The sequence below is a fragment of the Cricetulus griseus genome, chromosome X (genome assembly GCF_003668045.3).
Source record: "Cricetulus griseus strain 17A/GY chromosome X, alternate assembly CriGri-PICRH-1.0, whole genome shotgun sequence".
NCBI classification, from domain to species: domain Eukaryota; kingdom Metazoa; phylum Chordata; class Mammalia; order Rodentia; family Cricetidae; genus Cricetulus; species Cricetulus griseus.
This window is the reverse complement of record NC_048604.1, coordinates 127,183,818-127,208,246: the sequence shown is the minus strand read 5'-3', so window position 1 is coordinate 127,208,246 and position 24,429 is coordinate 127,183,818. Positions and strand designations below refer to the sequence as shown.

General features: G+C 41.3%; 1 protein-coding gene across 9 annotated transcripts in view; it reads left to right on the top strand.

Moving 5' to 3' along the window:
* Nucleotides 1–24,429, top strand: part of LOC100767016 (protein SSXA1) — a 76,228-nt gene that overhangs the window by 21,611 nt on the left and 30,188 nt on the right. For 5 of the 9 annotated variants that reach the window (XR_004771438.1, XR_003488289.2, XR_003488286.2 and 2 more), the window contains exons 1-2: nucleotides 6,835–8,352; nucleotides 9,054–9,199. Coding sequence is in view for 2 of the 9 variants with exons in the window: in XM_035450020.1 (XP_035305911.1) it covers nucleotides 3,900–3,968; nucleotides 4,383–4,497; nucleotides 5,015–5,113; nucleotides 6,701–6,826; nucleotides 8,300–8,328 (438 nt within the window). In the remaining 7 variants the exon portion in view is untranslated. Of the gene's footprint in view, nucleotides 1–3,854; nucleotides 3,969–4,382; nucleotides 4,498–5,014; nucleotides 5,114–6,176; nucleotides 8,353–9,053; nucleotides 9,201–24,429 lie in introns of those variants that run through there. The other 4 variants (XM_035450020.1, XR_004771437.1, XM_027432291.2 and 1 more) reach the window with 4 other exon arrangements.

The window sequence follows — 24,429 nt, the reverse complement described above, 5'->3', positions numbered from 1 at the left end:
GCACACTGGAGTGACTCAGCCAAAGGCCAAATTTCTGTTGTTTTATGCTACAGCATTTATGGCTGAGATCAGGAGAATGACATTTCATCTTGCAGTTTTAAACTGCATTCATGGATTCAGGTGACCAACAAGTGGGTGAAGCAATACAGAAGTATAACTAGCACCCAACTGTGGATTCAATTCACCTTGGGGTTAAGACTTAGAGGAGTTGCCTGCTGCCTGTGTTACTTGAAGTAACTTTCTTAATTCTCTGAACTACAATCATGTCTTCACAATGGGTGTGATAACTCAAGATACTGTGAAAATTTAAGAAGACACAGAGAAAGGTCTTTGTGCTTGGTCCAAGGGTCATGGGTCTTCTTCTCCCTGTCATGAGAGATTTATGTATTATTCTCAGAAGAGAAACTTAGCTCAAAGCTGTGGCTGGAAAGCCGAGAAAATTGACGAAGCATGGAAGACCCTGGTGATGTGGAAATTAGTAACTTCCTATAGAAAGTAATTTAGGAGCTCCCGTCAGGGACATGACAATCTCTATTTAGAGCAACTATTCTCAACATTCTTAATGCTGTGACCCTTCAATATAGTTCCTCAAGTTGTGGTGACCCCCCAATCATAAAATTATTTCCACTGATGTTTCATAACTGTAATTTTGCCAGTTATGAACCTCAATATAAATATCTGTGTTTTCCAATAGACTTAGCTGACTCTTGTGAAAGGGTTGATGAATCCCCAAGGGGTCACAACACACATGTTGAGAACCACTGATCAAGATGCTCTGTAATACTGTTGCTATAAATATCATTAAGTACTAAATATGCTTCTAGTTCTTGGGTCTTTGAGAAAAAAGCATATGCAGAAATTTTTGAAATCTTAATAATTGCTTTTTCTTTATTTATTTTGATGGGAAAGCTATGCTTTCCAGTTGGAAATCACAGGACAACCTTTGAGAGGTTTTCTCCATCCATTCTCTGGGCTCTGGAGATTAAATTCAGGCTGCCATGTGTGATGGTGAGCACTTTTACTCACTGAATGAACTAAACAGTCCCCAGTTTGGTTTTTCAAACTTGAGGGTATTTTAAATTATGCTAGAGATCCTAGGGAAGATTTTCCATCTCATATTATAAGAAGAACTTGGGTCAGTGGTCTGCATTATATAAAGCACTTCATAAAGGTGGTTACTGCTCATCAGGGGGTGGTAGATGAAGACGAGACAGGATGCAAAAGAAGACCTGAAGCCTAGTGTGATGGTCCATTTCAGTCCTTAATCCCAGCATCCCAGAGGCCAGAGCAGATGACAAATCCTGAGTTCAATGCCCCCAAACAATCCCCTCCCAGATAAATTCAGGATGCAAATGAACAGGCATCCTAGTGGATCCCAGAATAGTGGATCTCTAGGAAAAACTGCTCCCTCAGGTGGAATTCCCCCAATGACCAGGGTAGCTTTAGAAAAACTTCCTTCCAGTAGGACCGGATATCACATCACATTCTTCCTTACCTCTGAGCCACATGAGGTTTCATAACACTGATTGACTAGTTCATATTCACTTCCTGCCCTGATTGGCTGATCATCAGTCTATATTCAAATTACAGCACATTTTGTGGGCAAGCTTTGCAGAAGCTTTGCATCTGAGGTAGTTTCTCTTGGACTGAGGTTTTCAACAAGTTAAACCAGTGTAGATAGAAACCAGGATGGGCCTGGGATGTAGTTATGCAGTAGAGCACTTGCTTAGGATGTTTGAAGCCCTGAACTCTAGTACCTGCCCCAGAACATAAAAGAAAGAAAAGTGGGAGGATGTTGTAGACAAAGTGAGTGCTTGTGACTTTCTTGTGCCTTCTGTGATACTGGGTATCTTTAGTTATGAGAGTTGACATAATGCCGAATGTCCCTTCAAGCCCAGACATAATCGCTATTTTAGGTGTTGTGAGTAGTACTATGTCACAGTTTCTGAGCGAAACAAAACTACACCCAGTGCAAGAAATCCCTAAATCAGCCACATGCTCCTAATTTTCCTCAGTGCTAGATGAGAAAATGGCCTCTGCTCAAGGGGCTCCTATATTACATCAGACAGCATGAAGTACCAATTGTCTTGGTCTCCAAGGCAAGGCTTGGGTGCTCAAATTTAAAAGGATTTATATTTCCTATATTTCCTCATTGTGAGTCATGCCTGGTCATGTTGTCTCACAGATTCTACTTGTTTTCATTCAGATAATTTCCAGATTAACACAGTAACAGACCCTAAATTCACACACATTGCTTTGCTTGCCTTGTGAACCAAAGTTCATCCTTTCAAGAGCTCATATCACTGTTGTTCCCTTGAACATCACATTCAAAACTACATTCCAGAGGGACACACCAGCACATAAACCTGTAAGTCTAATCCATTCAGCACTGAGACAGAAAACACCTTGAATCAGGGAGTTGGGGTCAGCAAGGGCATCATAGCAAAATTCAGACTTAAAGGCAAAATCAAGAACCTACACATAGATTGACACACATACATAGAATGAAATGTCAGTGTGTAAAAAATATGTATATGTGTGTGCGTGCGTGCGTGCCTGTGTGTGTGTGTGTGTGTGTGTGTGTGTGTGTGTGTGTGTGTGTGTGTGTGTGTGTGTTAAGATGTTGAGTGGTTTGAGGAAATAGCTCAGTTGATAAAGAGCTTCCGCTGCCAGCATGAGGACCCAAGTTCCATCTCCAGCAGTCAGGTCAAAGCTCAAAGCTGGGAAAGAGGACAGGCACTTGTCATCAATTCTCTGGAGAGGATGAGAGAGCTGCCTTTCTGATGCTCCCTGGTCAGCAAGTCCTAAGTCCCAGGGAGAGACACTGAATTAAAAAACAAAGTGAATGGCTCCTGGGGCATGACACATGAGATTGATCCCTGGTCTCCATGCACATATGCAACATACACACTCATGTTCATTTTTTGTTTTAAAATAAAAGGAAGGTAAAAATGTCTGGAGAGAAAAATTCCATCATCATGAAATGAAAATACACTAATAATTACAAGTGTTAACTATAAAAAAAATCATCATTTTTCTTTTTTGGCTTTAGAAAGCTAAGTTTGAACCTCTAAAAAAATAGTGCACATTCACTTAACTGCCCCTTGAAAAGTGCTTTTTTTATTTTTTGATTGATGTTTCATGTTTGTGACATGTCTCACTTATATAACCAGTCTGACCTTGAACTCCCCATTCACTTGCTTCAGTGCTTGGATAACTGTTGTTCAACCCCAAGCCCTACTATCTAAGAGATATTATTTCCTGATTTTGCCTGTGTCCTGAACATATAATATGGCTGCATGCTTATGAATACAGTGTGAAAAGTCAAGATATGTACAAAACACATTGTCATCAAATCAGGACAATTAATATTTCCTGTCCTGCCAAGTCTGTGTTTGCAGGCTTCTGACTCAGTACTTCATAAAGTAAGTGATCAGTTGTAAACTGTGGTTACCTCACTTACTCATTACTCCTCTCTAATGGCATTTGGTACTTATTATCCTTCTTCCTCAATCACCAGTGAGTACTGTTTGACTCCCAGTGAAATCAAAGTTTTTACCTGCCACTTATCAATGAAATGTGAGGTGACCATCCTGTCTGCCTGACTCATCCACCAAGAACTTTCTGTATGCCCTTCAGATCAAGACATACCCCAGAGGACTAGTAGCAGCGGTATCTGACCTGCTCTCAGAGTCTCACAGTGACTTCTGTCATGCCAAAGAAACCCTTTCATTCCTAACACAGATATGTCTATCCCCTGACTTCCATCCATGTAATTCCTTGGGGACAAACAAGCCATAATGGAAAATAGTAAAATTACATTTCAGGTGATTGGCTCATGCTGTCCTCCACAGACTGGAAGTATTCAAGCTTTCCTTCAAGATCGCATCCCCAGTGCCATGAATAGAAGAAGGTCTTGTTCAGTGAACGTCAAGAAAACTGAGCATAATCCAGAGAAGACATGCAAGGTGAGGTGACCTTCATGGGGCAGAGGAGTGGCCCGGAGAATTACATTTCTCAGTAGGTGCCTGCAGAAGCACTGGGGAAAAGTAGCATGGATACAGTAGGAAACCTAAAGTCAGAGGATCCTTCCCAAGCATCTCTGAAGTCAGCAAGTCTTCTGCTTCTCTAGTTTGGCAACTGTCATACCCTTCTTGAAGGTGGGAGGAGAGCAACCAAGCAGCACAAATCTCTATTGCATGCTAAGGAACAGGCTGGACAGTCTGTCCACAGCATCACTCTGATCTCAAATCGTCCATCAGGAGTTTTCCCCAATTCCCAAATGTACCACAGAGGTCTGGGAGCCAAGGAAATAGTCTCGCCTGAATGGCACACACGCACAGAAGATTAGCTGCCAGATTGAATTTTCTCTTCTTTTCTAGGCCTTCGAGGATATTTCCAAATACTTCTCTAAGGAAGAGTGGGCAAAGATGAGCTATTCAGAGAAAATTACCTATGTGTATATGAAAAGAAACTATACCACCATGACAAGACTAGGTAAGAGGAAGTTCTGGGTTCAGAACAGGCCTGAGTGTCATCCAGTCCCTTTCTATGCTATGGTTTCTTCTCAGCCTCTTGCCATGTTCTTTTTTTTCCCATTTTTTATTTGAATTAGAAACAAGATTGCTTTACATGTCAATCATATTTCCCTCTCCCTCCCCTCCTCTTCTACCCTCCCCCCCAACTAAAACCCTACCTATCACATAAGCTTTCTGCTCCCCAGGGAGGGTGAGGCCTTCCATAGGGGGGGGTCTTCAGAGTCTGTCATATCCTTTGGGATAGGGCCTAGGCCCACCCCCATGTGTCTTTTTCAAGAACATTCTGCTCTTTTCCATTCTGTGCAGGGCTGGAAGCAGAGGCCAGCACCATGGCAATCATCCCTGTAGCCTTCACTTTTCTCTCCTGTAGGCCTTTGTTCTGGTGAAATTCATTGTTTGCCATCATCCCTGTGCCTGCCCCCCACATTCCTCTTCTCAGTTGTCTGATAAGGAAGAAACATTTTGCTTTGTTCTAGGCCTCAGAACCCATCTCCCCGATTTCATGCAATCCAAGGAAAAGGCCACAAAATCCGTGCTCAGTGATTCTGATGAAGGTTGTGGCCATGAAAGTCAAGGTAAGTTGACATGGAGGGGCTTTATTTGCAAAATTTTTCCGTCAAAGTGCCAGGGAAGGTCACAGACAAATCTTCCATTCCTCAGGTAAGAGCTGAAGGAAGAAAGGTGTTGAAAACTTACGCACTTGGGCACTACATAAAATTCTAAAACATGCAAAAGGAGAATGTATATTTTCATTGGCTGTAAGTAAGCGGAAAATGCATAGATGCTTGAATGGACCTGGAAGGAGGGTGAGGGTGTTGAGTACTGATCAGATGGCTTTAGTGGTGGCTGCTTTGCTTAAAGACATCAGAGAGATGTAAAGCACTTTGAGGGATAATGTGGAGCTCCAAATGAACTCAGTGTGATTCTCCATTAGTATCTGTATGCTTGAAATATTTCTTTCTTAAAGCTATGTATTTCCTGCTAAATACTGCTCATGAATCATGGTGTAATTATAATTTTAGACAATAAATCTGTCTAAACCTTCAGAATCAGCATCATAACTTCACATTCAAATCTAATAAAGATAAATATTACCCATTATTATATTAAAATATATAAAGGAAATACATTTTTACTCCCAATTGAATTTATTCTGTATGTGTAGCTAGGAAAGGAGTTACCTCATCATATGTTCAGAAACACAGTTTATATTATTTCCATGGTGGTATTGAATTCCTAATCTCAAAGAAACATTCTGTCTCATTATCCCAGGTAGCAGGGTTTAGAGGCAAACAGACCACACCTAGCAGAGAATAGTTGTTTTCCTATTCTACATGCACACACACAGAGACAAATGAACGAATAAACATGTCTTACTGCTCAGGTAAGAAATAGAATATAGGTTAAAATTGAACAGAGAAAATAGCATGGAATTTTTAGGACTACTCTTCCTGCTATAACTCTCAGCTGGCCGCAGATTTAGAGCAACTCTTTGCCTTAATTTCCTGAATGTTGGGATTACAGGCTTGAGCTGCCAAGTGACCTTCAATCGCACAGACTTTGTGTATTTGATTAACACACACAATCATCAACAACGAGGCCAAATATGTTCCTTTGCTCTTCTTTCTGGCTTCTCAGTTCAAAACAGAAAATATACAATCAAAAAGTGCCCCCACAGACCTGTGACTCTACAGTTAAGCATGCTCCACGGGCTCCCACCATAAAAAGAATATATTCAGAAATTTGGAACTTGATATCTGCAAGGTGGTTTTGTTGTTGCCACTTTGTTGTTTCTGTTTTTACATTAAAAAGTTCATACTGGAAAAATTCCAACACCACGAAGCTAAATCAACCCTTCCTCATGCATTCTGTCCCACATGATCACTGGTAAGTATCTCACTCCGGTCAGTGCTGCATCTATAATATACACCTTCAGATACATCCTGGATGAAATAGGTCCCAGGGGATGATCCTCACTGAAGTGGTCTTTGGTCCAAATTTGGGATAACCTGTAGTCTCAGACTGTTTGTGCCAGAAGATGTTAAAAACTTGTGCTTGAAAAAAGCCCACGGGCACAAGTGAGGACCAAACCCTGTACTTTTCTGACATAAAGACCCTGAAACCCTTTCTCCACCTGCTCTCATGTACTACCCCTATCTCAGAACGCAATGAAAGTAAGTTGAGCGTATGGAGCCACAGGTTAAGGGAAAGGAAGAAGCCAGTGATATATGAAGAGATCAGTGACCCGGAAGAAGAGGATGAAGATGAAGAAGAGAAAGGCTGGACCTGTAAGTGACCCTCTGACACAATTTGCACACCCTGGGACATACACCTTTCTCATATAATATTGGATTCCCCATGGTCACTGGGACCTGCCAATCATCCACATCTAGTCCTTTGGGGTGTATCATAACAGGTAAATGCAATATCCCATGCTTTCTCTACTCCCTATCAATTATATTAGAAACCTTTCCTACCCAGAATGCTGCAGGATCCCAAATCCCAGGTCAGCTCTTAATGTGCAGGCTGCACCTTCCTCTGAACAAAGAATTCAGAAACCAAGTCAGACAGTCACTGTACTCTAGATCAGAGGCTTGACTTGGAGAGCAGATTCCAAGGTTCGTGCAGAAGGAGGGCATGTATGCTTTGCCGTGAAGGAAGGGGAGTTGAACACTGAGTGGGCAGTCCAATCTGACACTTGCTTTCCTTTTTTTCCCTTTGTCTCTGTCCCAGACAGGAGAAATAAGCCTGTGATTTGAAGAACATGATGGGCATTAGGATTATGAGAAAAACTGTGAAATCCTAAGCATCAAAAAGTAAAATTCTCAGCAGTGAAATTTAAGCAACATTTTACTTTTTACATGTCAAGGACGGTTTTGAAAATTGGTCCTACCATGTGTCAATGTTAGCATTGCTCTTTTTGTGTGTCCCTCTCATAGCACTGGTTGTATGCTATTTACTCTATAAGCACTTTTCTTAGTATGTCTAGGACCTCTCTTAACCTCTTTTTATTTCATTAAGCACTGCCACTATTGTTATTGTTTTCACCAGTTCATTAGCATTTTTCTTCATATGTTCCAAGAACTCTATATGCATCACTCTTACCACATTCCTTCTATAAGTATTTTCCTCACTAAATTGTGAACTGTAAGCATTGTTCTTATTTCTGTGAACCACCCTCACAGCACTGCTGTTACAAAGATACCAATAACTCTGTGATCATTGTTTTTACTGTGATAAGCACCCTGTAAGATGTTAATGTCCTGTTGAGAAATAAAAATTAACAATCAGCATTTCTGTGTGTCCCCACACTTATGAAGCAACTATTGGCTGTCCCTTGCACAAAGCATCCCTCCTCTTGTCCATCCTATGATGGAACTATTAAAGGAAGTCAAACTTCTCTCTGAAGTTGCTCACAAAGGTTACCACTGTGAACATCTGTCACTAGCTTTCCCTACTACAAGTGAGTCTGAGATCTTCTCAAGTTTTCTGTCTGGTGCAATTGACACATTTCAAAGTCCTATATTCATGTACCGCGTCACAGTCACTAACAGTAGACATTTGCACTATTGACTCTGCTTACTCTTGTAGGGACAGCCTTTAGAGACATGGTTGCTGTACTAAAGTTGTTATTCTTTCAACAAACACCCACTATGTGGAGTCATGTCCTCGGGCTGGATGAGACATGGAGGTATGTTGGGCAGACAAATAATCCTGCCCAAGTGGAGGTGGTACCTAGCATAACTTTCATCCTACCCTAGATGAGAGCTGGGGACCCAGACAGATCTGAGACATCTTGCCACAGCTCCCAGAGGTATGTACCATCTGCAGGGAAGCATAGTTGGGGTCTCACTGGACTGGCAGGAACATCAAAGGGAAGTGTGCATGATAGGGGAGGGAGAATTGAATGTGTCTAGGTTATGTTCCTAATATCTGGTTTGAGGCCATTTTCTAAGATAAGGAGTCCTGAATGAGAGGGAATGCAGGAAGTAGGCTCAAGAGTGCTGTGGGCAGTGGGGTAGGGAGGAGAGAGTGAGAGAGAGAGCTAGGTAAAGTGTGCAGAAGGGAGTTGGCAGAGAAGCAATAAGAGCCAGGGAAACATGGGCTGTCATGTTATTCTCCATGAGAATATGGAGAATGCAAAGAAAAGACACAAGGAAGATTTGCTTTTGCTTTTCCATGAAAACAAGGAATTCATAGATTGTCTGACACTTGAGGTATCCACAAGAAGGGCGCCTCAAAGATACTTATCATGACAGAAAATTTATTTTTATGCAATTTGAGGAAAGTACCTGCCAGGGGTCAGAAGACAACTTGGTGTAATCAGTTTACTTCTCCTACCATGCAACTTCTGTGGATTGAACTGGGATTGCTAGGCTTGGTATCGATCACCTTTAGCCATTGAGCCTACTTTGTCTGCCTTGAGAAATGTTTTTTAATAATGTTCTTTCTAGTAGTGGGAGATCCCTTTCTCTAATCTCTTTCCGCTTCCCCTCTTTTATTGCCTCTCCCCAGGTGCCAGATGCAAATTCTGTGAAGCAGGGGACTCTGGCTGCATGTTTCCCAATACCCAGCTCTCCTGCCATGAAGGTGTGACCCAATATAGAACAGATGTGATGTCATGATAGGACACTGGCATTTTCCAGGCTCATCCTTCTTTGGTAATAATTTTGTGGTACACTTCCATGATTTAAGACAGTATCTCCTGTATGTCACACAAGATTTCTACCATTGAGTTATATTTGATCAGTTAGTGTCCTCATCACTCTGACCAAAAGCATGGGAAAATAATTTCAACTGGAAAGCCTCTTTTGGGGCTCACAGTTTGAGATTTCTAAGTTCAGGTTTGCATTTGCCGTAAACTTGGGATGAACAGAATGTGATAGGAATATATTCCAGAGAGTTTTCTTCAGTTTTTCTTGGACACTAAGGAGGAAAAAAGCAGAGAATATGAAGGAGTCAGGGCAACATCTAATCTCAGGTAAATCCCATAGTCACTGACTTCCTGCCAAGAGGCCCGATCACTATCTTTTTACCACCTTTCAGTAATGCCTTCACTTAATGAACCCATCAAGGGATTCATGCATTGACCAGGCCCAAGCCCTCAAAATCTCATTATCTCTGGGCAAAGCGTCATATATATGCACATAGTGGTAAACTTTGCTAATTTCCTGGGCTTTTCTGAATCTAATCAAGTTTACAGTGAAAATTAACCATTACTACATACACCCATAGCCATTTTCATTTTTAAGCCTGATCTCATTAAATTTGCCTGACATAAAATTTCTCATATACTTTCCACAGTCTCCAGAACTAAGAATTATAGGAGAGAATGAGAGAGAGGAATAGAGGGAGAGAGAGAGATTACGTTCATGCACTCATGGTACTGTGTCCACCTCAGAATTTGTTTTTGCTAGGGTATTGTAGGATGTTTGGGGGATGTACTTTGACTCAGATTCCCATTTTGTACACTAGGCTATACTGGAAATTGTTTTATTCCCATGCACTGCTCAGTTTTTTTCTTAACTTGACAGAAGCTAGACTCAACTGGAAAAGGAGAACCACAATTGAGGAATTGCCTCCTTTAGATTGGCCTGTAGTCAAGTCTATAGAGCAGTTTATGGTTAATGATTGGTGTGGGAGGGTCCAGCCCACTGTGGGCAGTGCCACATCTGGGTGGGTGGTCATGGATTGTATAAGGAAGCAGGCAGATCAAGTCATGGAGAACAAGCTAGTAAGCAGCATTCCTCTGTTGTCTGTTCTTCAATTGCTGCCTCCAGTTTCTTGCCTAAACCTCCCAGTGGTAAATGAAATAACCATGGTCTTCTCCAAGTAGCTTTTAACCATGGCTTCTATCATGGCAATACAAAGTATACCAAGAAAAGCACAGATTGCCTGTAATTTGTAATGTTACTGCCTCAGTCTCCAAGGTGCTATGATTACAATGTTTTTCTCTTAATAAATTTTAATTGTTTCTAAAAGTATACAACTGTCCATAGCAAGCAATTAGAGAAGAGCAGGGATCAGGGATGAGAGAGAGAGAGAGAGAGAGAGAGAGAGAGAGAGAGAGAGAGAGAGAGAGAGAGAGAACAGCAGAACCATCACAAGGAAAAGGGTCTGAGCTTCACTCATCAAAGCAGACAATAATATATGCTCTGGATCTGGAGTATAGCTTTGCAGAAAATGCCCTGACAAACCTGCACAAGACCTTGGGCTAGAGTACCAGTGGAGAAAAATCAATTCATGCATGTATGTATACAGCATATCTGCATAAGGGCTCCATCTGGACTACAGGGCCCAAGATGGCACTGTGTTGCTGGGACCTTGGCACCAGCTCTCACTTGCCTTCATTCCTATATGTCATTCAGTGACCAGTCTAGTCTCCCATGTCGTAGCTACAGCTACCTGGGCAGGCCATTCCAAGGCTCAGAGGGGCTTGTGTGTAACTGTCCTCCATACCTTGCACAGCATTATTCCATTTTGTCTGTGAAGGCAGATCACAGGTATAGCCAGACCTACGGCTGCCAAAATAGACATACTACCATTGATGTATAGTAAAGAAGCCATGTACTATGTGGATCCTCTTTCCTGAACTTTATCTGTGTCAGTATTATAGTATTTGGGAAGAGGATGCATTCGGCCAGCATTCTCAATAAGATAAGTCTTTGAAAATATATAGATTAGTGGTTATGGTTGATACTTAAGACAGAGCTAGCAGATTAAGAAATCCTGTTATTGGCCAGCAGTATTGTAATTAATATTAGACTCTGTGTGTTATTTTGGGCACCCACATGGCAGCTCCTTTCTAGAGCAGTCTGTTGTATGCTAACATGCTAGAGAAGGTGTCTTTTCTCACTCTGTACTGAAGGTTCAGCAACATGTACAGCATTCAGAGGGTGAGAAGACAAATATGAGAGTCACTATGGTAGAAGAGTCAACAAAAATTAAGAATGAGTGCTCAGGTATGAAAGATACCAATAATAGAAAAGTAACCCAAGATCCAAATGAATGTGAAGAAGAGGAGATATTCCTTTGTATAGACAGCATTACTGCTAGAATCATATCTTGAAGTCTTGTGTGCTTCAGTGCTGTGGACCAAATTGTGTCACACAGGTCCATATCCTTAAGTTGAAACCTTAATGGTCTGTTAGTATACTGGGGATACGGTCTTCCAGGAACTTATGCAGGTTAGAGGAGAGCATATGGATGCAACCTAGTATCACATGCAACAGGGAAAGACTGCAGAAAGCTATCTCTGCACCATGTGATAATACCATAAGATGGCAGCTGTCAGCAAGCCAGGAAGAGGGAGGACTCTCAGCAGAAACTAACCATGCTGTTACTGAAGTCAGTTAAACCAGGAGTTATGTATACCAGACAATCAAGGACACTACAGTTGTGTTTGTGTGGTTGTCTCCTGACTAATCACAAAACTAATCACCCTTTGTAGTTACACATTTCCAAAGATGCATCTATGTTTCTTCTACCATATCAGAAAGTAAGGGCTCAGGGGTCATTGGCAGTTGCTTCACATATGAACCCTGAAGGGTGTGAGCCCTCATCACATCACTGTAAGGAGAAATCTTTTCGTTAGCCGCCCGAACCCTGCTGCCATGTGGGTGCCCAAAATAACACACAGAGTCTAATATTAATTACAATACTGCTGGCCAATAACAGGATTTCTTAATCTGCTAGCTCTGTCTTAAGTATCAACCATAACCACTAATCTATATATTTTCAAAGACTTATCTTATTGAGAATGCTGGCCGAATGCATCCTCTTCCCAGGATCACATGGCGACTTCTCCACAGAGAAGAGAGGAAGAGGAAGAGAGCAATTTCCTTCTTGTCCCTGATTATATTCTGAGTCTGCCTCCTATGTCACTTCCTGCCTGGATCACAAGACTTTTCTTAACTGCATTTCCCAGAATCCTCCTCTACTCCTAGTCCCACCTATCTTGCTTCCCTATTGGCAAACAGTGCTTTATTTAAAAACCAATAAGATAAACATATACAGAGAAGGACCTCCCCTATCACATCACAGAGACATTGATGCATCATTTGTGGGATTTTCAAGAGAATCATGGAAAAATTTCCAAAATTAAAGATCTGGTCCACTATTCTTTGGAGATCTGGGTCTGCTATTTTAAAAGCATCATATTAACCGCAAGAATATGGCCAAGCCTCTCATAAGAATTTACAATATTCTCCTTAATATGGACCTTCAAGAGAGCCTGAGTCAGCTCACTCCAAGATCTCTGCATAGTACTCATTATTTGCCATGCAATTACTTTGTCTTTGCTAAATAAATACTTGTTTAAAATGTTGGGTTGCGGCTGTAGGTCAATGGTAGAGTGATTACTTAGCAAGCACGATATCATAGGTTCAAGACCCAGTACTATCAGGAAAAAAATCCATTGAGGACTGAAAAATGGCCCAGTGGGTAAAGAAAGCACTTGTGTCATAAGTGCATGGACCAGAGTTTGCATCCCCAGAATCCATATAAAAGCTGATGTTGCAGATTACATCTGTAATAGTACTGTTCCTATGGTAACATATAAGGTGAAGAAACTGATAGAAGCAGTTCTACCCTCCTAGCCTAAGGAAAGATTGACATATGACACCCTTGGGACTGGGTTATAGAAATTGTCAGCTTCCTCCACTGTGCCATTGGAGATCACTGGCCTCAAACATCTGCTTCTAGGTAAGCTGATGCGAGAATCTACCACATCTACTCACATGTCCAAAGACCTCCAGACAGGAGCTTTATGCCTGGTTTCTTAGAACATACCTGAAGGGACTTTACTTCATAATCCTGCCCACTGAAGGAATGATACCCAAAGAGCAATTGGGGTATTTAGGAATAATACATACTTGATAAGTTTACTACAAAAATTAAGAGATATGTGTTTTTGCTTTGTATATATTAGATATCTTATAAGTGATAAAATTAAAATATGTAGCTGGGTGGTGGTGGTGGTGGTGGCTCACACCCTTTAATCCCAGCATTTGGGGAGACAGGGGCAAGAAGATGTCTTGAGTTCCAGACCAGCGTGGTCTACAATAGTTAGTTCCAGTACAGCCTCCAAAATCACAGACAAACCCTGCCTCAGAAAACCAAAAAAAAAAAAAAATTAAAATATTTATTATAATGAGTCTTTCTCTCTCTCTCCTGCCAGCCAGTTCCCCCAAAAATGACACAAAGGCTTATTAATTATGAAAACTCAGCCTATAGCTTAGGCTTGTCCCACTAACTCTTTTTTTTTTTAATTTATTTATTAGTTCTAGTTAGGGAACAAGCTTGTTTCAAGTCCCTTCTCCCTCTCCCTCCCCTCACCTCCATTCCCCCTCACCCACCCCCAGTACACCACAACCCCATCCACTCACCACTCCTCAGGCAGTTAGGGCCCTCAACGTTGGCTCTGCAAAGTACACCAAATCTTCCTGTGCTGGTCCTGGGCCCTTCCCCATGTGTCCAGGGCCAGAGTGTAACCCTTCACGTGGGATGGGCTCTCAAAGTCCCTTCTTGCACCAGGGAAAAATACTAATCCACCACCAGAGGCTCCCTGGAGTGCAGAGGCCTCCTTATTGACATCCATGTTCAGGGGTCTGGATCAGTCTTGTACGGGCCTCCCCCACAGCATCTGGGGTCGATCTGCTCTCCCTTGTTCAGGCCAACTGTTCCTGTGGGTTTCTCCAACCTGGTACAGACCCCTTCGTTCTTCATTCCTCCCTGTCTTCAACTAAATTCCCGATTTCAGCTCAGTGTATATCTGTGGATGTCTGTCTCTGCTTCCATCAGCCACTGGATGAGGGCTCTAGGATGGCATAAAGAGTAGTCATCAATCTCAATTTAGGGGAAGGGCTTTTAGGTTATCCTCTCCACCATTGCCTGGATTGTCAGATTTTGTCATCCTTGTAGGTCTCTGGAGATCTCCCTGGTTCCAGATCTCTTCTCGGACCTATAATGGCTCCCTCTGATGTGGTATCTCTCATCCTGCTCTCTTTCCTCTATTCTTCCCCCAACTCAATATTTCTTCCCCTCCATTTCCTCTCCTCTACTCCTCTTCTCTTGCTCTTATTGTAGCAGCTCCTTCCCCCCTACCCTCATGCTCCCAATTAGTTCAGAAGTTCATGCCACTTCCATTCCTGGGGACCATTTATCCCTTAGAGTCCTTCATGTTTCCTAGTTTCTTTGGTGAAGAGGATTATAGGCTGGTAATCCTTTGCTCTATGTCTAAAATTCATATATGAGTGAGTACATACCATGTTTGTCTTTTTGTGACTGGGTTACCTCACTCAGGATGGTTTCTTCTAGTTCCATCCATTTGCCTGCGAATTTCAAGATTCCATTGCTTTTTTCTGCTGAGTAGTACTCCATTGTATAAATGTACCACATTTTCTCAATCCATTCTTCAGTTGAGGGGCATCTAGGTTGCTTCCAGGTTCTGGCTATTACAAACAATGCTGCTATGAACATGGTTGAACATATGTCCTTGTTGTATGAACATGCACTATTTGGGTATATACCCAAGAGAGGAATGGCTGGATCTTGAGGTAGACTGATTCCCATTTTTCTGAGCAACTGCCATACTGATTTCCAGAGTGGTCTTACAAGTTCACACTCCACCAGCAATGGAGGAGTGTTCCTTTTTCTCCACATCCTCTCCAGCATAGATTGTCATTGGTATTTTTAATTTTAGCCATTCTGACAGGCGTGAGGTGGTATCTCAGAGTTGTTTTGAGTTGCATTTCTCTGATGGCCAAGGATTTTGAGCACTTTCTTAAGTGTCTTTCAGCCATTTCAGATTCCTCTGTTGAGAATTCTCTATTTAGTTCTGCACCCCACTTTTTAATTTCATTGTTTGGTGTTTTGGTGGCTAGCTTCTTGAGCTCCTTATATATTTTGGAAATCAGTCCTCTGTCAGATGTGGGATCGGTGAAGATCTTTTCCCATTCTGTGGGTGGTCGTTTTGTCCTACTGACTGTGTCCTTTGTCTTGCAGAAGCTTCTCAGTTTCAGAAGGTGCCATTTATTAATTGCAGACCTCAGTGTCTGTGCTACTGGCGTAATGTTCAGGAAGCGGTCTCCTATGCCAATTTGTTCTAGGGTATTTCCCACTTTCTCTTCTAGAAGATTCAGTGTGGCTGTATTTATGGAGAGGTCTTTGATCCATTTGCACTTAAGTTTTGTGCATGGTGACAGGTATGGATCTATATGAAATTTTCTGCATGTCCGAATCCAATTGTACCAGCACCATTTGTTGAAGATGTTATCTTTTTTCCATTGTATAGATTTAGCACCTTTGTCAAAAATAAGGTATTCGTAGGTGCGTGGGTCAATATCAGGGTTTTCAATTTGATTCCATTGGTCTATCTGTCTATTTTTGTGCCAATACCAAGCTGTTTTCAGAACTATGGCTCTATAGTAGAGCTTGAAGTCGGGGATGGTGATGCCTCCAGAAGACCCTTTATTGTCAAGAGTTGTTTTGGCTATCCTGGGCTTTTTATTTTTCCATATAAAGTTGAGTATTATTCTTTCAATGTCTGTGAAAAACTGTGTTGGGATTTCGATGGGTTTGCATTGAATCTGTAGATTGCTTTTGGCTGGATTGCCATTTTACTATGTTAATTCTACCTATCCAAGACCATGGGAGTTCTTTCCATTTTCTGGTATCTTCTTTAATTTCATTCTATAAAGTCTCAAAGTTCTTATTGTACAGGTCTTTCACTTTTTTGGTTAGTGTTACCCCAAGATATTTTATGTTGCTTGTGGATATTGTGAAAGGTGATGTTTCCCTGATTTCTTTCTCATTGGATTTATCATCTGTATATAGTAGGGCTACTGATTTTTTTGAGTTAATTTTGTATCCTGCTACCTTGCTGAAGGTGTTTATCAGCCGTAGGAGTTCCCTGGTAGAGTTTTTTGGGTCACTAATGTAGACTATCATGTCATCTGCAAATAGTGAAAGTTTGACTTCATCCTTTCCAATTTGTATCCCTTTGATCCCCCTTTCTTGTCTTATTGCTGTAGCCAGAACTCAAGTACAATGTTGAAGAGATATGGAGAGAGTGGATAGCCTCGTCTTGTTCCTGATTTTAGAGGAAACGCTTTGAGTTTCTCTCCATTTAGTTTGATGTTGGCTGTTGGTTTGGTGTATATTGCGTTTATCATGTTTAGATATGTTCCTGTTACTCCTGTTCTCTCCAAGATCTTTATCATGAAGGGATGTTGGATTTTGTTAAAGGCTTTTTCAGCTTCTAGTGAGATGATCATGTGGTTTTTCTTTTTCAGTTTGTTTATATGGTGGATTACATTGATGGATTTTCGTATGTTGAACCATCCTTGCTTCCCTGGGATGAAGCCTACTTGATCATGGTGGATGATTTTTCTGATATGTTCTTGGATTCGGTTCGCCAATATTTTATTGAGTATTTTAGCATCGATGTTCACGAGAGATATCGGTCTGTCGTTCTCTTTCTTAGTCTTATCTTTGTGTGGCTTGGGTATCAAAGTGATAGTAGCCTCGTAGAAAGAGTTTGGCAATATCCCATCTGCTTCTATTGTGCGGAACAGTTTGAGGAGTACTGGAATTAGCTCTTGTTTGAATTTGTGGTAGAATTCTGCAGTGAAGCCATCTGGCCCTGGACTTTTTTTGGTTGGGAGGCTTTTGATGACTGCTTCTATTTTATTAGGGCTTATAGGTAGATTTAAACTGTTTATCTGATCTTGATTTAATTTTGGTAAGTGATATTTATCCAGAAAGCTGTCCATTTCCTTTAGATTTTCCAATCTAGTGGAGTACAGGTTTTCAAAGTATGACCTGAAGATTTTCTGGATTTCCTCAGTGTCCATTGTTATATCCCCCTTTTCATTTCTGATTTTGTTAATTAGCATGCTCTCTCTCTGCATTTTGGTTAGTTTGGCTAGAGGTTTGTCTATCTTATTGATCTTCTCAAAGAACCAACTCTTTGTTTCATTGATTCTTTGTACTGTTTTCCTAGTTTCTACTTTGTTGATTTCGGCTCTCAGGTTGATTATTTCCTGGCGTCTACTCCTCCTTGGTGTGTTTGCTTCTTTTTGCTCTAAAGCTTTCAGTTGTTCTGTCAATTCTCTAATGTGACTTTCCTCCAGTTTTTTCATGTGGGCACTTAGTGCTGTGAACTTCCCTCTTAGCACTGCTTTCAGACTGTCCCCTAAGTTTGGGTATGTTGTGTCTACATTTTCATTAAACTCTAGGAAGTCTTTAATTTCTTTTTTTATTTCTTCCTCAACCCAGGAATGGTGCAATTGGGTGTTATTCATTTTCCACGCGAATGTAGGTTTTCTGAAATTTGTATTGCTGTTGAATTCTAGCTTTAATGCATGGTGGTCTGATAAGATACAGGGGATTATTTCAATTCTTTTGTAACTGTGGAGATTTGCTTTGCTGCCAACTATGTGGTCAATTTTTGAGAAGGTTCCATGTGGCGCTGAGAAGAAGGTATATTCTTTTGTGTTTGAATGGAATGTTCTATAGATATCTGTTAAACCCAGTTGGGTCATAACTTCTGTCAGATCCTTTGTTTCTTTGTTAAGTTTCTGTCTAGTGGTCCTGTCTAGTGGTGAAAGGGGGGTGTTGAAGTCTCCTACTATAAGTGTGTGTGGTTTTATGTGTGGTTTGAGCTTTAGTAATGTTTCTTTTACAAATGTGGGTGCTTTTGTATTAGGGGCATAGATGTTCAGGATTGAGACTTCATCTTGATGGACTTTTCCTGTGATGAGTATGAAATGCCCTTCTTCATCTCTTTTGATTGCTTTCAGTTTAAAGTCTAATTTGTTAGATATTAGGATTGCTACACCAGCTTGTTTCTTGAGCCCATTTGATTGGAAAATTTTTTCCCATCCTTTTACTCTGAGGTATCGCCTGTCTTTGAAATTGAGGTGTGTTTCTTGTAAACAGCAGAAGGATGGATTCTGTCTTCGTATCCATTCTGTTATCTCAAAAATATATTTTTATGGGTAAGTTAAGACCATTGACATTTAGGGATATTAATGTCCATTGTTCATTGGTTCTTGTTTGTTTTGGATTTATTGTTGGTGCTGTCATTGCGTGTGAATTTCGCCCTCCTGTTTCTTTTTGTGTTTGGTAAAATTAGATTATCTATTGCCAGTGTTTTCGTGAGTGTAGTTATGTTCGTTGGGTTGGAGTTTTCCTTCCAGAACCTTCTGTAGTGCTGGATTTGTGGATATGTATTGTTTAAATCTGTTTTTGTCATGGAATATCTTGTTTCCTCCATCTATAGTGATTGAAAGTTTTGCTGGATACAGTAGTCTGTGTTGACATCCATGCTCCCTTAGTGCTTGTAGGGTATCTATCCAAGACCTTCTAGCTTTTAGAGTTTCCATTGAGAAGTCTGGTGTGATTCTGATTGGTTTGCCTTTATATGTTACTTGGCCTTTTTCCTTTGCTGCTCTTAATATTTTCTCTTTATTCTGTAGATTTGGTGTTTTGATTATTATGTGTCAGGGGGACTTCTTTTTGTGGTCCAGTCTGTTTGGTGTTCTGTAAGCTTCTTGTACTTTCATAGGCATATCCTTCTGTATTTTGGGGAAGTTTTCTTCTGTGATTTTGTTGAATATGTTTTCTGTACCTTTGAGCAGTGTTTCTTCACCTTCTTCTACACCTATTATTCTTAGGTTTGGCCTTTTTACGGTGTCCCATATTTCCTGGATATTTTGTGTTAGGGATTTTTTGGACTTGAGGTTTTCTTTGGTTGATGAATGTATATCCTGTAGCAAGTCTTCAGTAGCTGAGATTCTCTCTTCCATCTCTTGATTTCTATTGGTTATACTCACATCTTTAGTTCCTGATCGTTTATCCAGCTTTTCCATTTCCAGTATGGTCTCATTCTGTGTTTTCTTTATTGTGTCTATTTCAGCTTTCATGCTTTGAACTGTTTCAAGCACTTCCTTCACTTTTTTGGATGTTTTTTCTTGGCTTTTTTTAGATTCTTTAAGAGATTCATTTATTTCTTGAATTTTTTGGTTTGTCTTTTCCTCCATTTCGTTTAATTTTTTGTTTGCCTTTTCTTCTATTTCTTTAAGGGATTTTCTTGTTTCTTCTTTAAAGGTCTCTATCATCTTGCTGAGATAATTTTTGAGATCCATCTTATCTTCATGTTCTGTGTTGGGTTTTTCAAATCTTGCTGGAGTGGAGTCCCTAGATTCTGGTGGTGTCATATTGGTCTTTCTGTTGTTGAGTGAAATCTTATTCTGTCTTCTTCCCATATCTTCTTTTACTGGTTGCAGGTGGGGTCTCTCTACCTCCTCTTGTGACCCAGTGGTGTGTGGGGGCCAGGAATTCAATGTCCACATCTCTGGGTGGTCTTGACTCTCGTAGTAGTCTCCTCACTAATTCCTGGGTCAGTCAGTGGAATGGAAGAGTGGGGTGCTAGCAGATTCAGGGATCAGGGAGCTCCTCCCTGCCTGGGCGTGTCTACTCCAAGCCCGCAGGCGGAGGCGGGGGTGGGGGGTGGGGGTGGTCGGGGTGAGTGATGTTTTGGGTGGGAGTTGGGAAAGGGCAGAGACTCACTCACCTAGTTCCTGGGTTGGTCAGCGGAATGGAAGAGAGGGGTTGCTAGCAGATTCAGGGAGCAGGGAGCTCCTCCCTGCCTGGGTGTGTCTACCCCAAGCCTGGAGGCACAGGCAGAGGGGGGGGTCTGGGTGAGTGATTTTTGGTCAGGAGTTGGGTAAGGGCAGAGACTCACCTAGTTCCTGGGTCGGTCTCGGAAAAGCGTCCCACTAACTCTTATAAATTAAATTAACCCATTTGTATTAATCTACATGTTTCGAGGTGGCTCATGGCTTATACCTCTCCTACTGCATTCCTTGCTCCCTCTGTGTCTTCCTGGTGACTCTTGCCTTTCTTCCTCCCAGAGCTGCTTGTCCCCAGAAGTTCCAACTCTTCCTCTTGCTTTGCCATTGGCTATTCAGTTCTTTACTAAACTAATCACAGTGACACATTTCACAGAGTATAAAGGAATATTCCACAACAATTGAAAACACTGGGCTAGGAAGACAGTGCCTTGCAAGCACAAGGACCCAAGTTTGATTTCCCAATATCCATATAAAATACAAAGGAAAGGGAGTGCTGTATGCTAATAAATTCCAGTTCAGAGGTGACAGAGACAGGGAGGTCCTTGGGACTCTGTGGCCATCCAGCCTAGCCTTATTGGGAAGCTCCAGGCCAGGCAGAGACTTTGTCTCAAAACTAGGTAAATTAGCATAGGGACTCACAAATGGATATTGGAACACTTAGTCCTAAATAAGATGTCTTTATCACACCACTCCCTCAAGGCACAGGGATCTATGTGAAAGAGGAGGTGGAAATATTATAAGCCAGAGGTGGTTTATGATTCTACTGAAACTGTGTTTTCATGACAGAACAAGACAGATGCCCATCTGAAGTCACAGAGTCTCTGATAGTATGCACAAGAGCTAAGCAATCTGTAGACAGACAAAATCCTGGTACTTAAAGTAGAAGTGCATATAAAGTCTCACCTGTAGCAAAGAAGCTATTTGCAATCAGTAGCTGTTGAGAAAGGGAAAATCAAATTTCTTCAATGGATTGACAATGGGCATACTCAGGAGTATTTGACCAAGGCAATTTAGACTCCACAGGTCTCTCTCTCTCTCTCTCTCTCTCTCTCTCTCTCTCTCTCTCTCTCTCTCTCTGTGTGTGTGTGTGTGTGTGTGTGTGTGTGTGTGCATGTTTTTTAAAGGAGACGAGGAACATGGAGTTGAGTGTTCAGGGAGTTGAGGAGTATCTGTGAACAGCTGATGCAGAGGGAAAAATATATCATATGAAATTCTGAAAGCTAAAATAAAATGGAAAAGAAATGACAAATCTTTGTTTAAAACAAGTTTATTGTTTTATCAATATGTCAGAAAACTATGTTTAGCTCAGTGGTATATTATTATCCAAGCAAGGGCACAGCTCAACTTTTGCTCTCCAGAATTGCAATAAAACAAAATTAATGATAATAACCACTTGAGAGATGGCACCATCATTTATATGAAACTTCAGGTGGAATATATTTATTTGTTAATTTATTTTATTTAAATTAGAAACAAGCCTTCTTCACATGTCAATCCCAGCTCCCTCTCCCTCCTCTCCTCCCCTGACCCCCACCAACCCTCACTACATCCCCCCTTCACTCACCAGGAAGGGTGAGGCTGACTATGCGGGATCCCCAAATTCTGTCAGATCATTTGGAGCAGGGCCTAAGCCCTCCCCTGAGTGTCTAGGCTGAGAGAGCAACTCTCCAGGTGGAATGGGCTTCCAAAGTCTATTCGTACAGCAGGGAAACCTGGCATAATGAGCCCAGCAAAACAAGAGAATACAAGATTCATGTAGAAAACGAATGTATCCCATTATACTTGTACAAAACAATAAACGGGAAGTTGAAGTTTTGAATCAGTATTAGTAAATACTGTCAAATTTGAAACATTTAAGGATACGTTTAACAAAGGATATGCATGAACTGTGGGATATTAATGCTGCTGGAATAACTATTATTAAACATGGAGAGATATACTTTGTTCAGAGGTTGGTAAAGCCAAGACTGTTCAAAAGGTCACTCAGTCCAAGTTAACCCACACATTTTACTATGATGCCAATAGTAAAAATAACAGCATGGATTCTTTGGTAGAACCTGAGTCGTTGATTCCAAAATTTTCATGGACATGCAACTAATCTAGAGAAACCAAATCACTCTTTGAGGACTACTCACTAGCTGACTTACAAATTATCATAAATTCAGTCATTGACACCAAGTGATATTGGTATAAAAATCAAATGGATAAATAGTTGCAGAGGTACTTACTGGGAATTCCAGCTACTCAGGAAGCTAAGACGGGAGGACTGTAGAGTGTAGGGTAACATGGACTATTAAAAATAAAAGAACATTACGTTAAGGGTAGGTTTCTCAGTCAGCCAAAGCAGAATTTGTATTCCCAGTACTCATAATAAAATTCAAATATGGACCACATCTATAATGTGGGTTGGAGACAGGCATATACTAAGCAATTTCTGTCCAGCCAATCTAGGTAAAATGGCTTTCTCCTGATTCAGTGAGAGACTCCCTCTCAATCTGTAAGGTCGAGGAGTAATAGACTAGGACTCCCAACAGAGACCTCTGAACTTCACATGTGTGTGTGCAAACACAGCCTTACACACATGTAGTCCTACACATGAGCATGTGTATATTGCCCACCCACAAAATACAACAAAATAGAACAAATAAATATTTCAAGCATAGTAGAACATGTAGACAAACCCAGACATACATGGACATTCATTTCCATTGTATTTATTTATTTTTATTTAAATTAGAAACAAGATTGTTTACATGTCAATCCCCATTTCCTATGTATCCAATACCATTTCTGCTCCCCAGGGAGAGTAAGGCCTTCCATGGGGGGGTCTTCTGAGTCTGTCATATACTTTGGGATAGGGCCTAGGCCCTTCCCTGTGTGTCTAGGCTGAGGAGGTATCCCTCTATGTGAAATGGGATCCCAAACTTCATTCCTATGCAAGGGATAAGTACTGATCTACTACAAGAGGCACCATATATTTCCGAGGCCTTCTGACTGACACCCACATTTATGGGTTCTGGATTAGTTCCAAGCTGGTTTCCCATTGATCAGTCTGGGGGCCAAGAGCTCCCTCTTGTTCAGGTCAGCTGTTTCTGTGGGTTTCACCAGTGTGGTCTTGACCCCTTTGCTCATCACTCCTCCTTCACTGCAACTGGATTCCAGTTCAGTTCAGGTCTTATCTGTGGGTGTCTGCTTCTACTTCCATCAGCTGCTGGATGAAGGCTCTAGGATGGTATATAAGCCAGTTATCAATCTCATTATCTGGGGAGGTATTTAAGGTAGCCTCTCCACTGTTGCTTAGATGGTTATGTGGCATCATCCTTGGAGATCTCTGGATATTTCCCTATTGTCTGATTTTGCTTTACACCTGTAGTGGCTCCCTCTCTTATTTTGTTCTCCTCTATTCTTCCCCTACACAACCTTTCTGCTCCCTTATGTCCTCCTCACTCCTCCTTTTCTCCCATTTTCATTCTCCTAGCTCCCTCTCCCCTCCAACACACTTCCAACTTGCTCAGGAGATCTTGTCCCTTTCCCTTTCTCCAGGGAACAATTATGTCTCTTTTAGAGTCTGTTTTGTTGCCTAACTTCTCTGGTGGTGTCGATTATAGGCTGGTAATCCTTTGCTCTATGTGTAAAATCCATCTATGAGTGAGTGCATACCACGTTTGTCTTTTTGTGACTGGGTTACCTCGCTCATGATGGTTTCTTCTAGTTCCATTCATTTCCCTGCAAATTTCAATATTCCATTGTTTTTTTCCTCTGAGTAGTACTCCATTGTGTAAATGTACCACAGTTTCTCTATCCGTTCTTCAGTAGAGGGGCATCTATGTTGCTTTCAGGTTCTGGCTAATACAAATAGTGCTGTTATCAACATAGTTGAACAGATGTCCTTGTTGTATGAATGTGCTTCTTTTGGGTATATGCCTAATATTGAAATTACTGGATTTTGTGGTAGGCTGATTCCCATTTTCCTGAGGAATCTCCATACTTATTTCTAATGTGGCTGTACAAGTTTGCACTCCCACCAGCAGTGGAGGAGTGTTCCCCTTTCTCCACATCCTCTGCAGCATAAGTTATCATTGGTGTGTAGGGGTCTGCCCTCTAGGGGTCTGGCACAGGTGAAGCAGGCCATGCGCACCAGGGTGTGGTCAGAGTGACATAGCAAGACTTTAAATATGTGGGACACAGGCATTTGGCTCTCTCTGTTCCCTGATCTGCTTGGCTGTACAAGACTGACTCCATTACATGAGTAC